Below are 15,607 nucleotides of genomic sequence, written 5' to 3' on the forward strand. Positions count from 1 at the left end.
TCCTAGCACTCTGGGAGGCCGAGGTGGGTAGACAAGAGGTCAGGAGTTCAAGACCAGCCTGACCAATATGGTGAAATCACGTATCTACTAAAAATATAAAAATTAGCCAGGCGTGGTGGCGTGCGCCTGTAATCCCAGCTACTCAGGAGGCTAAGGCAGGAGAATCACTTGAACCCAGGAGGCAAAGGTAGCAGTGAGCCAAGATCATGCCACTGCACTCCAGCCTGGGCGACAGAGCAAGACTCCATCTCAAAAAACAAACTAACTTTATTTTCAAACAGGATATGAAGACACATTGTCTAATAATCTGTGGTTTAAAATTATCTACAACTTTAACAGATTCCAGTTTCCCATATACAGTTATTCATAATATCACAACTTAAAAACACTTAAATGTACTCCAAACACAGTGTAACCAAGCTCACTGTCATTCGTGACTAGAAAATTCACCAGGGGTTGAACTGAAGCTCCTAAATCAATGATTACTCTTTAACAATTATCCTTTTATTTTTAATACTGTTAGAGTATACTTTGAAGTACAGACTTGGTGAAAGTTTAAAGAATTAAAAACATAAACTGCACCCGTTTTAACTTGTTAGATCTAAGAACTACTGAAACGAGATAGTTATATTTTAGCACAGTAACTGATCACGCTGCTAAAGAATTAACCATAACATTACTCATATTTCCCCATTCTAAACACAACAAAAACAGCACAGGTAATGCTTATGAAAAGGTGCCAAGAAATCAGCTCCCCACAGATCCCCGAACTCTCTCTACCTCCGTCTGCAGGATGGCAGCCCTCTGCTCCTTAGCAGTCAAGGACTCCTTCAACACTTCAATGTGCTGTTTACTATCTGAGAACTGGTTTGTGAGTGTCTCCAGCTTTGTCTGCAGGGCGAGGAGTTCTGTGTCCTTTCTGGACAGCTCCTGCTTCACCTGGCCAATCTAGAAAAGAAGTAAAACACTTTAAGGAAAAAAGAAATCAAACAAACACCTCTTATCTGGCTCTTTGACAGATCTGAGTCACAAAATACGAAACTAAATGCAGCACGAATTGTATGACAGGTCATATTCACCTTTTTGCATTACATAATCTTGGATCTACCCCAACCTTGCACCAAAAAAAAAAAAAAAAAACCTAAACTTATTCAATAGGTAAATGTCCAGTTTTCAGTTACTGTGTCTTCTAAATATTCTTTGAAACCTCTTAGAAAGGGAATGGAGGGAAAGGAATTCCAATTCAATTAGATGACTATGAGACAGCAGTAAGCAACTGAACACCACTGTACTGATAAAATGGTTTTCATTTTCTAGGTGAGCCCTCTTCAGAACACGATGGGTCAAATGCAGGATGAGTGTAGATATAACACAAAAGGTTTTAGAAACCTCCCAGTACTACTATTTAAAATTCAAAATCTGCTGCTACTGTGCTTATTTTCATTGTCATTTTCATTCTCAAAAGTTTGCATAAAATTCTTCCCTTAAAAAGCTACTTTTAAGGTTATACATATGTGGTTTTGTAAAATCCTATAATTTGATGTTACATGTATTGATTAATTTCTCTCTTAACATTGAAAGTATTTTCTTTCAAACACCTTCGTTACATTCCTACTGTTTTCTAAGAATTTTAAAAATAGTTTTTTACCCTAAATGTAAGCCATGTAAACAGAAATTACATCTGCTTTTACATTATGTCTACCGCCTAACAAGGAACTAAAAAAGATACTAATTATTGGAAGTATAAATTTGACAAGTCAGTAATTTCGGTGTCACTGATGAAACAAAAGTTATCTTTTATTTTAAAACTTCGAATGTATCTAAAGTATTGTCATTGTAATAATCTTAGGTACAAGGGATAAAGCTTTTGAGAACAATTTCCCATGAAGAAATAAATTTCACATTAATTAAAATTAGACATTTGAGGAGCACCAAAATAAATTTCCAATTTAGCCTTCTGTTTCAAAAAACATTAAGTACTTTTCTCATATGCATAAAATCTCTTCTTAGGGATATATTCATTCAACAAATATTTCTGTATGCTTACTGTATACAAAGTACCTGAGGATACTAAAAACATCAGTGGAAGGTAATTTTAAATGGTGGCTATATTCATCCTGCAAAATAGTATGTACCCAGGAGTTACAACACACTGTAACAGCATGGGATCTTTTATGATATTCCTTTATTAATAAAAACAACCCATTGGTATTATTCCATTCCCTAACACACTGACTGTAACAAAAACACATCTGTTGTACGAATGAATATTTTGGGGATGTTCAAAGTGCTACCATTTTTTCAGCTAAAGAACTATGACTTAAAGATTATTCAAATTTCCAGGTACCTCAAATCATGTGATCAAAAACAAATATAAAAATCTGTTTCGTCATCATCTGCATTATTAAGCAAGCTTCAAATAATGCTATATTGACCTTAAAGACTGAGACAGAAAATATTTTAAATGAAAAGCAGGGTTTAGGCCGGGTACAGTGGCTCACGCCTGTAATCACAGCACTTGGGGAGGCCGAGGTGGGTGGATCACAAGGTCAGGAGATCAAGACCATCCTGGCCAACATGGTGAAACCCATCTCTACTAAAAATACAAAAATTAGCTGGGCATGGTGGCGCGTGCCTGTAACCCCAGCTACTCAGGAGGCTGAGACAGGAGAATCACTTCAACCAGGGAGTCAGAGGTTGTAGTTAGCCGAGATCTCGCCACTGCACTCCAGCCTGGCGACAGAGCAAGACTCCGTCTCAAAAAAAAAAAAAAGAAAGAAAGAAAAAGAAAAAAAAGAAAAGCAGAGTTTAGAAGCACAAATTTTCCTTAAAGACTGAGACAGGAAGATATTATAAAGGGGAAGTAAATATAATACAAAGCTTAGGAGCACAAGGCTTTGCAGACAGTCACACATCAGAACTAAGTTAGCTATGTGTCCCTAAATAATTACTTTCCTAATCAGTTTCCTAATCAGTAATAAGGAGAAATTATACCAATGCCACTGTACTGTTTATGGATTCAATAAAATAAAGTGTGAAATGTGCTTAGCCTGTTGTCTGACTCAATGCAGAAATTACTAACAGTAGCTATTTTAAAAAGGAAGTTATCGATCAACCTTACCACTAGACAATATATGGTTTCCATAAACCAAATTAGACCCTTTCCACCAAAATATTTCACTTTTTAATATACACTATAAAGTGGACCATAAATAGCAAATCTACCAAAGTAGCACAAGTTTGGTTTTTTAAATGCTGTATTTCAGTCTTAGCTGACAATTATTTTCTGAAGCAGTTTTTGCTGACACTTTGACAAATGTGTACACAGCCTAGTATAGGTCAGTATAGTAAAGAACTTGGAAGCAGTGTGTGGAAGAAACTGTTTGTATAAAACCAAATCCTGCCTCTTACTAGCTGTGTTTTCCTAGGCACCATCCTGTTACCTCAGTTTCCTCATCTATAATTTGGAGTTGATAATACGCCTAACTCAGCACGTTATAAAATGTTTATAGTAAGTGCGCAAGTTTTAGCTACTTTATTATTTAGTCATCCCTCAGTATCCATGGGTCCATGGGGGACTGGTTCCAAGACACACTTTGGATACCAAAATTAATGAATGATGAAGTCCCTGATACAAAATGATGGAGAATTTGCATATAACCTATGCACATCCTCCAGTATACTTTAAATCATCTCTAGATTACTTATAATACCTAACACAATGTAAATGCTACGTAAATAGTTGTCATACTGTATTGTTAAGGGAATAATGACATGGGAAAAAAGTCTGTACATGTTCAGTACAGACATAACATCCATTTTTTTACCCTGAAAATAAAAAACAGTTGGTTAAATCCACAGATGCAAAATCCACAGATATGTAGGGCCAACTGTATTTATTGTATTATTACGTTCTGAATTGAAATTTTAAGTTCATTAGAATACTGAACTAGATAGACGTAGATACCTGACGTCTCTTAGTAATTTTAATTTACTAGATAAATACTATCTATGTATCCGTCCTAAAGAAAGGAATATTTGTGGCAAAATCACTCACTGAAGACCTAAAGATAATGTCTACATAAGAAGGTAAAGCACTTTACTCAAGAGTTTCAAATTCAAATAAATTCTAGGTGATGGGCCTAGAACAACTGCATATATTCTTGTACCTAGGGAGAAAAGGAAGCCACCATTCATATAAATCAACAATAAGGGGTTGAGGAAAAAACAGGCTTTGAAATACCATCCATCGAGTGATAAAAGCAACAATAAAGCACCAGGTATAAGGCTTCCAGAACACGTGAAGGCTCACTGCACACGAAGTGATGTGTGGGTCAAGCTGGTGAACAGGAGTCAGTTAAAGAGCAGAGCAGGCTGGTTAGTGCTAGTAATGGGCAAAGCTGCCAACCATAGAGAATGAAAGGGTAAGCCACTCAGAAGCCACAGAGCTGGCAGGGTCCCACTGTGGGATCACCGCACACAAAGAGGGACATCTTACGGCAAAGACCTCAGCCTGAAGACCAGCCGCTCTCTTTTTCAGCTCCTCCCATTGAGCCTCTTTCGAACTTAGTTCCTCCTTCAGTTGTTCTACCTGTCACGACATTATTATTCTTTTTCACTTATGTGTCAACTTAGGTCTTCTTATTATCTACTTTTGAGCCAGAATGGTAACTGGAAATAACAATAACTTATACAATACAATCAGATCTGTTCCCCTCATTCCCTCTTCAAAGAGCCATAGGTAGTTTCCCTAAGTTCACAGGTTTTCTTTTCCCCACAGTGGACTGGAATGTGCTAATCAATAAACAAAAAACATAAACACAGAGATCATGCTGCACTATGTTTTGTTCTCAAATTAGGAGTGAAAAATCCAAACTCATCGAAAGTTGGATATGTGAGGCCAGGCACAGCAGCTCACACCTGAAATCGCAGCACTTTGGGAGGACAAGGCAGGAGGATCACTTGAGGTCAGGAGTTCGAGACCTGCCTGGCCATCACAGTGAAACCTGTCTCTACTAAAACTACAAAAATTAGCCGGGCATGGTGGCAGGCGCCTGTAATCCCAGCTACTCGGCAGGCTGAAGCTTGAACCCTGGAGATGCAGGTTGCAGGAATCGAGATGATGCCACTGCACTCCAGCCTGGTCGACAAAGCATACCTCCATCTCAAAAAAAAAAAAAAAAAAAAAGTTGGATATGTGAGTTTTTAATTTCTAAACCTGAAATGAAATTAGTAGAAATAATTAATAACAGAGTCTGAAGGTAGTAGAGGAATATTCTGTAGACTTACATGCCAGGTATGGGCACCATGGCAAGAAGCCAGAAACTGGAGGGGAAGTGATGATTATTATTACTTCACACTACTGGGATGTTCCGGTTTTCATTTCTAAGAACTTGGAGAATACAATTGGGAAATCAAGGGGGAAAACACTTATTTTCTGGCTAAAACTTTATAACTGCAATCATCATGTTTAATTAAACCACAACAAAACTGGTAAATTGATCATTGTGATAAACTAAATCCTCCAACTTGCCGAAATAGTTTATAGAATCAAACTAAATGACTTTGGATACAAGGAAGGAACACTGTGACTGATTGCGAACATAGACTGATAGGTCTTGGTGTATCTCTCTGTCATATTACGCTTGAAATGCACATGGGAAGCAGTAAACCTGACAGCAAGTGGATCTTCCCCACAGGATAGGGCAGAGAAAGGGCTTTCCTTTACAGAACTGTATTTGGAGGGGAAACGGAACGTCATTTAACCCATTTCATTAAAAAGCCTCTTAGGGCTGGGCACGGTGGCTCACGCCTGTAATCCCAGCACTTTGGGAGGCTGAGTCAGGTGGATCATGGGATCAGGAGTTCGAGACCAGCCTGGCCAACATGATGAAACCCCGTCTCTACCAAAAATAGAAAAAAAATTAGCCAGGTGTGGCGGTATGCACCTGTAATCTCAGTTACTCAGGAGGCTGAGGCAGGAGAATCACTTGAACATGGAGGCAGAGGCTGCACTGAGCTGAGATCACACCACTGCACTCCAGCCTGGGTGACAAGGGCGAAACTCCATCTCAAGCCTCTTAGGGTTTTGACTTTTTAAATAGTTCACAAGAGGTAAAGAACTTGATATTTCACATAGTGAGAAAAACTCATCTGGAAGTTTTTCGGAAGTACTAATAGATATGAAAAGTTAAACCGTGAAAATACATATGTAGCCTCATACAGAGAATCGTCTTTATAAGTAAAAACTGGTAATAACTATCTAAGTCAGTAATTCTGACTTTAATTCTGGAGAAGTTTCATTTGAAAGAACTGTGCTAAAAGTATTCTTCCCTTAAACCTGATAAAACAGTGTAAAATACAGTTTTATCATTGTTAGAGAAGTAAAAAATATGCATCAATTTTTCAAACCCCCTTTAAGAATCAAAAGTCTCACAGGCCATTACCTTATTTTTCATAAATTTAGAATGGCTCCGATACACTTCCATTTGCTTCATTTCTTCCTCCCGTTCCTCAGTACTCAAAGCCCCATTCGATTTCAGCATCTGAATCTCCTCTTCCAGGTCTCGGAGCCCACGCTCCATAGAGGAAATTTTTGAATCCTGAAGACAAGAGAAGATTTAGTGATTGAAGTATTCACAAAAGCCCAGAAAAGCTGAATAACATGATATTTAAAGATGTTACATTTAATAAGATAGACAAATATACAGAAAAAATGCTGTCTGGCAATTAGTGCCTTGCTTCCTTTTTTTGAGACAGAGTCTCACTCTGTAGTCCAGGTTCGAATGCAGTGGCACGATCTTAGCTGACCGCAACCTCTGCCTCTGGGTTCAAGCAGCTCTCCTGCCTCAGCATCCCAAGTAGCTGGGATTACAAGTGTGCACTACCACACCCAGCTAATTTTTGTATTTTTAATAGAGACAGGGTTTCGCCATGTTGGCCAGGCTGGTCTCAAACTCCTGACTTCACGTGATCCACCTGCCTCGGACTCCCAAAGTGGTGGGCTTAAGGGCGTGAGCGACCATGCCCGGCCAGTGCCTTCCTTCTAAAATACGTCCTTTATGGCCTTTTGAGTGGGAGGAGAAGTACTCATATCCACAGTATGATTTTTCCTCTATGGCTGCCTCCAGTTCTGAATCCCTTAAATTAAAGTTGAAAATAATTACTAAATTACTAAAGTAAATGCAATGAAAAACTGGTTAAAATTTCTTTGTATCAGAAATTACAAATTTCTGGTGAAAACAATTTCCAATATTAATAGTAAAGCCTTTTCTAGTTCTAATATTTTAACATTTATTTGGTGACCCATAAAAAACATATTATGCCCCAAAGGAGGGGAAAAAAGTAAGAGAGTTTCAAAGATTTATACAGTAATGTGTACAGCGATATGTGCAATAATAAAATTAACTAACATCCCATTACAGAAAATGAGGGAATAATTAAGTTGTTATTTATCATGTTAGAAATCCTTATTGTCTATACTTCTCCATACATTTAAAATAACTCATAATTTTTAAAAATCACTGTCCTTATAAATCATCATCTCTACCACAAATATCACCTTCTAACAGAACATTATTTCATATTCGATTTCTTGATTTTGTTTGTCGCAGCACCCAGTTTCTCCCCAGACTACTTGACCTGTCCTGAATTACAGAAAGACTCCTGCATGGAATGAAGAGTTTTATACATCTGTAGTTGCACATGCTTACTCACCAAAGAAACAGAGGCCTTAAAGAGCAGAAATTAAGTGTAGCTTTATTTCACTTGGAGTTTTAGAGAAACCATTCCTTTGGAAGCTATTTTGAAATTAACTTCCTTTTCTTCTTTACCTCAATGATTTCTTGATTAAGTCTCCTTAATTCTCATAGCATGCAGATAGGAGAGATTAAGGCTTTATCTCGAGAAAACTCCACCTAGCTATTTTCAGGTTCAAGGGAGGGGAGAAGACAGGATGTATTCCTCTGTCTTGCTCATCACATGACCTTTAAAAATATCACCACGAAAATTTTCTTTTATAAATTCATTCAAATTAAAATGTATCTGTTCAAAATCCATTGTACCGAATTAATACAATCAGCGTCATTCTATCCCTGAACCGGGATTTTTATTTACTCATGTGAAATGACTGACCTACAAGAAGTCCTACTTCAATTGCACCACCTGAAAATTTACTTTTAAGATTGCTATAAAATTTCTCTGGAAATATCAGAACACAGCCCTTTAAAAAAGACTAAAATACTAGGCATAAGCATATGACTAGCCTACAAATGAAAGTGAAAGTTAAATGTAAGTTCTCCTCTGTCATTAGCCTGAGTGGTAATGAAACTGGACCAGCTGAAAGAGTGAAGTGTATCTCCAGCAGCACTGGGGCTCCACTCAAGACAACGTAGTCCCAGGTGAGAACTCCAACTCTGCACATCACATGGCAGCCTGCACCTGTACAGAGCTTCTAGAAAGTCTCCACAAGGCCCTTAAAAAATATTGTCTATCTTCTCCCCTACCCCAACCACAGACAGAGGAAGCTTTTAAGAAATTTAAAAAATATATTAGGCCAGGCGCGGTGGCTCAAGCCTGTAATCCCAGCACTTTGGGAGGCCGAGACGGGTGGATCGCGAGGTCAGGAGATCGAGACCATCCTGGCTAACACGGTGAAACCCCGTCTCTACTAAAAGTACAAAAAACTAGCCGGGCGAGGTGGCGGCGCCTGTAGTCCCAGCTACCCGGGAGGCTGAGGCAGGAGAATGGTATGAATCTGGGAGGCGGAGCTTTCAGTGAGCTGAGATCCAGCCACAGCACTCCAGCCTGGGTGACAGAGCGAGACTCCATCTCAAAAAAAAAAAAAGAAAAAAATACATATTATCTATCTTCTCCCCTACCCCAAACACAGACAGAGGCAGCTTTTGACAAATTAGCACCCTCACTACCAAATCATGCACCATAAAACCTTCTTCCCAAAAAGGGACTCCAGCTCTGAAAACCAGGAAGCAGGTACTGACTGACCAGAAAACTTACCAAGGAAATCAGGCCAAAAAATTAAGGCCTGATACTCTCAACTAGTTCTAGCACCAACCCAACTGGTACCCATGCGGGGTTTGAGGAGAGTCATTCCAACCAGGTTTCTTGCTCCTAGAATGTGTAATATTTAAATAAATAAATTCCTTCTCACTTTACTCCTCTGTACTTCCCCAGCCCCAGCCCTTCCGTCACATAGGACAAACCAATCCTATGGACTTACTGAAATCCTCTGCTCTTTGTCAAATCCCCAAATGCTCAACCTTTTTCCCATGAACTCTCTCCAGTGAAGGCCAGTAATACCCCAACAGCACAAAGGAGCAGGGGAAGGGGCTGACGTTCTCCTGGCTCCTCAAGGCTGTTTCCCTTCATGGAAAGCTCATACTCCTCTTCACCCCCCTCCCCATCGCTGCCATCCAGGGACTTCTCAATCACTCCTGCCCATGTTTGGAAGTCTTTGGCTTACAATATCCCCTTCAATCACCACTCTTGCCATAATCCGAGGATTGCAATGTCGGAATTCCTTGACGCCCTTAATTGCAATGATCTCATCCTCCAGTCCATCTCAGCAATCCAGCTTATAGGATTGTACTCTGGATCCTATCAATACCCAGAACTCTCTTCCCCAGGCCTGTCGTACCCTCACTCTGATTATTTCCTGTTCAACCTCAAAGAGAATTCCACTTTCCTAACTTTTACATTTTCTCCCAACCTGTCAGTCCACCTGAATTTTATTCTTTCCACATCTAGGGTACAGTCCAGGACCAACCTCCAAACTACCCTGTCATGATCACCCTCAATTCATTTGCATCCCAATCACTCTGCCTTATCTATACCAGCAACACTCTAACCCTAGAGCAGTACAGTAATTCTTCCCTGTTCCTCCACTGATAAGGGAAAAACAAACAAACAAACAAATAGTAGAGAAAGGGGAGGAGGAGAAACAGAAGAAGAGGGGCAAAGAAGGAAAGGCTGGAATGAGGGAAAATGGTGGGAGAAGAAGAAAGAGAGGAAGAGGAGGAGGAGGAGGAAGAAGAGGCGAAAGAGGAGAGGGTGAAGAAAATTGCATCACCTTGAAGATTACGGGGCTCTTTTACTTCAGTCATCTTTCCTCCCTACTTTCCCTAAAGACTATTCCAGATTTTCATAACTCTCTTAAGCACATTCCACGTTCTCAGCAACACAGGCATTTCTGTTGTGATTTCAGCATCACATCCTCTTGACCCCACTGGGCCACCAGAATCTTTCTCCTTCTTAGCAGAATACCTGAAGGTTCACACAACTTAAAATGCATCCAGTGCCACCAAGTAATACTACTACTCGTCCTCATTCTGTCAAAAGGTGGTTAAATAATTTTGTGAACATAGGTACATTCGTGTGTTTTATTCTTAGGTGTTAACCGGGATCAGGAAATAACATGACAGATAAACTTGTGATGAATGTGAAAAAGGTAAACCATGCAATTGAACCATTCTAAAGACCCTTTACAAGATTATACTCAAGACTACCAATTAACTACAAAGAACCCAGAACCCACTAATTTGGAATTTGTTTGGTAAATCCTTTCCTCACCGAGAATAAAGATGTATACAATATAAAGTTTTAAGAGGAAATCATCCAAATTAACAGTTCCCATAACTACTTCAGAAGTATCTATTTACATAAAATTATTTATATACCATTAACTGTTCTTGTCATATCAACAAATATTAAATGAAGGCCCACAATGCAAAATACAGAATTGAGCTTTCTGGAGGATATGAAGAAGTAGTTGTGGGGGGAGGTCCCTAACTATACACGCTTTTATGAGAAAGAACAGATTGTTAACAAAAATAACAGCAGCAGCTAGTATAGATTGAATGTTTACTATGCGTTAGGTCCTGTTCAAAGTGTTTTCAAATGTTTTAACTAATTTAAACCTCAAAACGACCCACTGGATGAGTACTATTACTATCACCATTTGTTAATGAAGAAACTGAGGCATAGGTGATTTGCTCTGTATCCTACAGTTGGTTAAGTGAAGCGAGATTTTGAATCGGGGAGTTTAACCTAGAAAGCAAGCTCTTAATCACTATACTGAACAGCCTCAAGATTTCTAAACATTCATTAACTTAAGGCAGAGGTTTTCAAAGGATGATCTATGGGACCCTCAGGGTACCCTCAATCCTTTCATAAAGTATGCACGATCAAACCTATTTTCATAATAATACCATGATGTCACTCGACCTTTCCACTGTCTGCACTAAAGATATAAAGCAAGGATGGGTAAAATTGCTAGTGCCTTAGCACAAATCAAGGCAATGCATCAAACTATACTTGCAGTCATTACATTAATATTTGTCACATCAAGTACTTGTAGGAAAAAAATGAAAAATAAGAAATAAAATTTTTAAAAGACTACTTCACCTAAAACTGTCCTTGAAGAAGCAGTAAAAAGTATTACTTTTAATAAATCTCGGCTGGGCGCAGTGGCTCACGCCTGTTATCCCAGCACTTTGGGAGGCCAAGGCAGGCGGATCACAAGGTCAGGAGATCAAGACCATCCTGGCTACCACGGTGAAACCCCGTCTCTACTAAAAATACAAAAAATTAGCTGGGCGCGGTGGCGGCGCCTTATTCCCAGCTACTTGGGAGGCTGAGGCAAGAGAATAGCATGAACCCGAGAGGCGGGGCTTGCAGTGAGCTGAGATCGCGCCGCTGCACTCTAGTCTGGGTGACAGAGTAAGACTCCGTCTCAAAAAAAAAAAAATAGAGCCGGGCGCGGTGGCTCAAGCCTGTAATCCCAGCACTTTGGGAGGCCGAGACGGGCGGATCACGAGGTCAGGAGATCGAGACCATCCTGGCTAACCTGGTGAAACCCCGTCTCTACTAAAAATACAAAAAAAAAAAAAAAAACTAGCCGGGCGAGGTGGCGGCGCCTGTAGTCCCAGCTACTGGGGAGGCTGAGACAGGAGAATGGCGGGAACCCGGGAGGCGGAGCTTGCAGTGAGCTGAGATCCGGCCACTGCACTCCAGCCTGGGCGACAGAGCCAGACTCCGCCTCAAAAAAAAAAAAAGAAAAAAAAAGAAAAAAAAAATCTCAACTCTGGAGTACACATACATTGTGTGTGAGAAAACGGAATGAAGCCGCATACTGAAATACGATGCTTGTCCCTAAGCACAGTACTTGTGTGTTGCTTTGAGTTGTAAGCTGAATTCAGTATTTTCTTCATGCAACATCATTTTTACCTGAAAGAACAACTGACAAGCTATGGTTACCCAGATTTGGTATTTGGTAGACATTTTCTTTTAAAATGAAGGAAGTGAGTCTGTCACTTTAAGAGAATAAAGGGGTCCTAAGACCAAGACATTTGTGAATAGCTGATTTAAAGAAATTCTGTTCAACTCTTTTTGGTCCAGTTTGAATTATGGTCTACAAGTAAAAGGAAATAAAATTGAAATTCTTTTAGGATATCATTTACATTGATTCTCACTCTTAATCTCCAAATAAGTAAAATACTATTATATGCCATTTCCTAACACTCACACATGGAAGTTTTTGATCACTTAAAAGTATAAGGTGATTCATAAGATTCTTTACTAGATTCTCACTTACCTTCATCTCAATAACAGTTTGCAGAGCTTTTGTTTTGGCAGAATCAGGAGCATTCTCAAACCTTCGATGCATCTCCTGTGGAAAAAAGGCAAAAAGAGATTCAGTGTTCTCCTGTTCGCTCTCATTTTTTTCAAAGAGGAGCGAGAGCCGATGTATGCAAAAGATCACTACAGCCTCATGAGACACTGACCCCTTCGGTGTTACCAGCCCTTCCCTGTGAACCAGGGAATCCACAGACTGCTTTCAGGCTCACTCACCCATGCAGGCATAGGAGGATCCCTACCTCTGAACACCCAGTTACTTAAAATCAGTCACACAGACGCCAGCTACCATAACAGTTCAAACTACTGTTTCACATCCTCAGGCGGCGTGTCCATCTTCCACATGACCCCGAGACACGTCATCAGAATTCCAAACCATCCAAAAAGGGGATGAGAAATGCTCCCTTTTAAAAGGAGAAATAATAGACACCATCACAATCGGTCTGCACTGCTGACTGCAGCTATGGAAAGCAATCTGTGTTGACAACATCCTTTCCACGGCATCCACCCCCAGAATAACCACCACCTGGTTACCCACGGTGAAGATCTCTCTAGTGGCGCTACAGTTAGGAAGAAAAAGATGACACTGTTGAACAAGTTTCCTAAGTAGGTCAGGTTCAGAAAATGTCAGAAAAACATCGTTTTTTTGTTTGTTTGTTTTTTACCCAAATTTTACTGAGTTCAGGATAGAAAAGGAAGGAAGGGATATATCAGAGTCTTCCAGGTTACCGAACCACTTCAGTGATTTTCTTGTCAGACTCTGTGAATGTCTCTAAATAAATCAGTCAGTACTTCCCAGTACCCTGGGGACAGGCTCTTGGGAACCCAGGGAAGACAGAGATGAATGCTTTATGCTACCTCTCTCCCTACTTCCAGCTTTAACTATCCGCCTAGTTATCCCACTTTCATGTCCAATAAACATTTCAAACTCTACATGCTCAACACTCAACTCCCGGCCAAGTGTGATGGCTCACACTGTAATCCCAGCACTTTGGGAGGTCAAGGCAGGAGGGTCCCTTTGGGCCAGGAGTTCGAGACCAGCCTGGGCAACATGGCAAGACGTCATCTCCACTCCTGATGGTGCCCCCAAACCTGCTCCATCCTTCCTGTCACTCAGGCCAAAAGCCTATGAGTCTTTGTAATGCCTTCCTCTCGCTCTCAAGCCGCAGTCAGGAAATCCAGTTAGCTCTAGCTTTAAAACATACCCAAACTCCAAGCACTTCTTGCCGTCTCCACTGCCAACACCTGGAATGAACCACTAAACAAAAATACACCTTTTAATCCATGACAGCCTTCTAGCTGAGCTCCCCTTATCTTCTACAGTGTATTCTTAATGGAACACTTAAAGTGACCCTTTCAAACATAAAGTTGTCCTTGTCAGTCCTCTGCTGAAAACCCTGCCATAGCTCCGCATTCAGCTCAAAGTAGAGCCAAAGTCCTCTCAGTAGCCTGCAAGGCCTCATCTCTTCTCGTCCTTCCCTGGGTCACCATATGCTTTACCACCCCGGACTCCTTGCTACTCCTCAAATATGCTAAGCATGCTCCTGATCCTTAAGGCCTTTGCACAAGCTGCTAGGGGAAGACTTCACTTCCTTCCAGTCTTGGCTCAAATGCCTTTTTTGTATTAGTACTAGGTTTAGTTGTTCTGTTGTTAGGCAAGAAAATGTCCGTATATTTTAGAGATGCATATTAAAGTCTGCAGAGGAAAATGACACCATGCGAGGGATTGGCTTTAAAATCTTTGGTAAAGAAAGGAGGAAAAAGAAAAAAGGATACAGGAAGGAAGTGTGGCCAAATTTTTGAAACTGGTGTACCTGAGTGATTAGTATAGGGAGATTCATTATACAGTTCTTACTGCTTTTGTGTAGGCTTGAAAACAAAATGAATGTTCAATGTTCTCAGTATAATCTACCCCTTATTTTAAAACGTAACACAGCCAAAAAAGAACGCACGTGTCCTTCCCCCTTTCCTCGCTCTGCTTTTTCCTGTACACAGCACTTGCCCTCTAACACATTTTACGACTTATTGATTACATTTACTTACTATTCTCTACGAGAATGTACGCCCCACAAAGGCTAAGATCTTTGTTTCATTCATGGGCTGATGGATCCAAAGCACCTACAACAGCAGCTGCCACTCTGGTAAGTGCTTAACAGACATTTAGGGCACGAATACTGAATGAATGAAATGGCTACCAAACATTCAAGAATTAGCTAGAAAGGAAATATTTCAATGCCTTCCTACTCCTGTGCTGAATTTTGCACACCTCCTGTTTCTCATACAGCATGCTACACAGCTTACACAGCTCGTCAGCACTTCCCACACTGTGTCAGCAATCATTTTTCTTCTCTAACGTACCATACTGTGAACTCTTTAAGGACAGAAACCGTCCTCCGTATTCCTCAGGCACTGTCTGATATGTAAGCAGTCATTAAAAATTACTTCTCCTCCCTGTGTGTTCCTCTTTTGTTAGATGAAGGAATGAATGATAAATGAATGAATGATCACCCAGTTTCTATCCTCACCTCTCTACTGAACCACATGCTCTAAAATAGCAAATAAAAAACCTCCTTGTTTCTAAACCTAATAGCTATTGTCAGTTCACCTTCTTTGCAAACTCTAGCTGGTACCGGAAAAAAAAAAAAATTAACCACAGAGTTAAAGAAGGAACATCTTTCAAATTTTCAAGTGGCTTCCATTAAAGAATTATCCTAGCTCTAAATTCTTATTCTCCACTCTTTTCCTTTCCTACCTGCAGACATTTTCTAAATTCCTGTCCTCGGAACATCAGGATTCTATAGCCTGAATCCAAAGCCTTCACTAATCCACAAAGCAACTTTATGTGAGTTTAAAAAAAAGCAACCCTTCTTGGGTAGATGCGACATCACCACAAAGCACAGGCTGGATTTTTAGGGGAAGCTCTTGTTTGTGAACAACCCACACAAATAACCATCCA

At 40.1% G+C, this 15,607-nt stretch overlaps 1 protein-coding gene across 1 annotated transcript in view; it reads right to left on the bottom strand.

Annotated features, from left to right (window-relative positions):
- LOC108519480 (ELKS/Rab6-interacting/CAST family member 1) overlaps nucleotides 1–15,607 on the bottom strand; it is a 234,793-nt gene that overhangs the window by 113,757 nt on the left and 105,429 nt on the right. The window contains exons 4-7 of the mRNA XM_017858532.1: nucleotides 12,611–12,685; nucleotides 6,447–6,602; nucleotides 4,499–4,591; nucleotides 781–948 (exon numbers count right to left, since the gene is read on the bottom strand). Of these exons, the coding sequence (XP_017714021.1) occupies nucleotides 781–948; nucleotides 4,499–4,591; nucleotides 6,447–6,602; nucleotides 12,611–12,685 (492 nt within the window). The remainder of the gene's footprint in view (nucleotides 1–780; nucleotides 949–4,498; nucleotides 4,592–6,446; nucleotides 6,603–12,610; nucleotides 12,686–15,607) is intronic.

This window comes from Rhinopithecus bieti, unplaced genomic scaffold, assembly GCF_001698545.2.
Source record: "Rhinopithecus bieti isolate Rb0 unplaced genomic scaffold, ASM169854v2 scaffold_45617, whole genome shotgun sequence".
Taxonomy (NCBI): domain Eukaryota; kingdom Metazoa; phylum Chordata; class Mammalia; order Primates; family Cercopithecidae; genus Rhinopithecus; species Rhinopithecus bieti.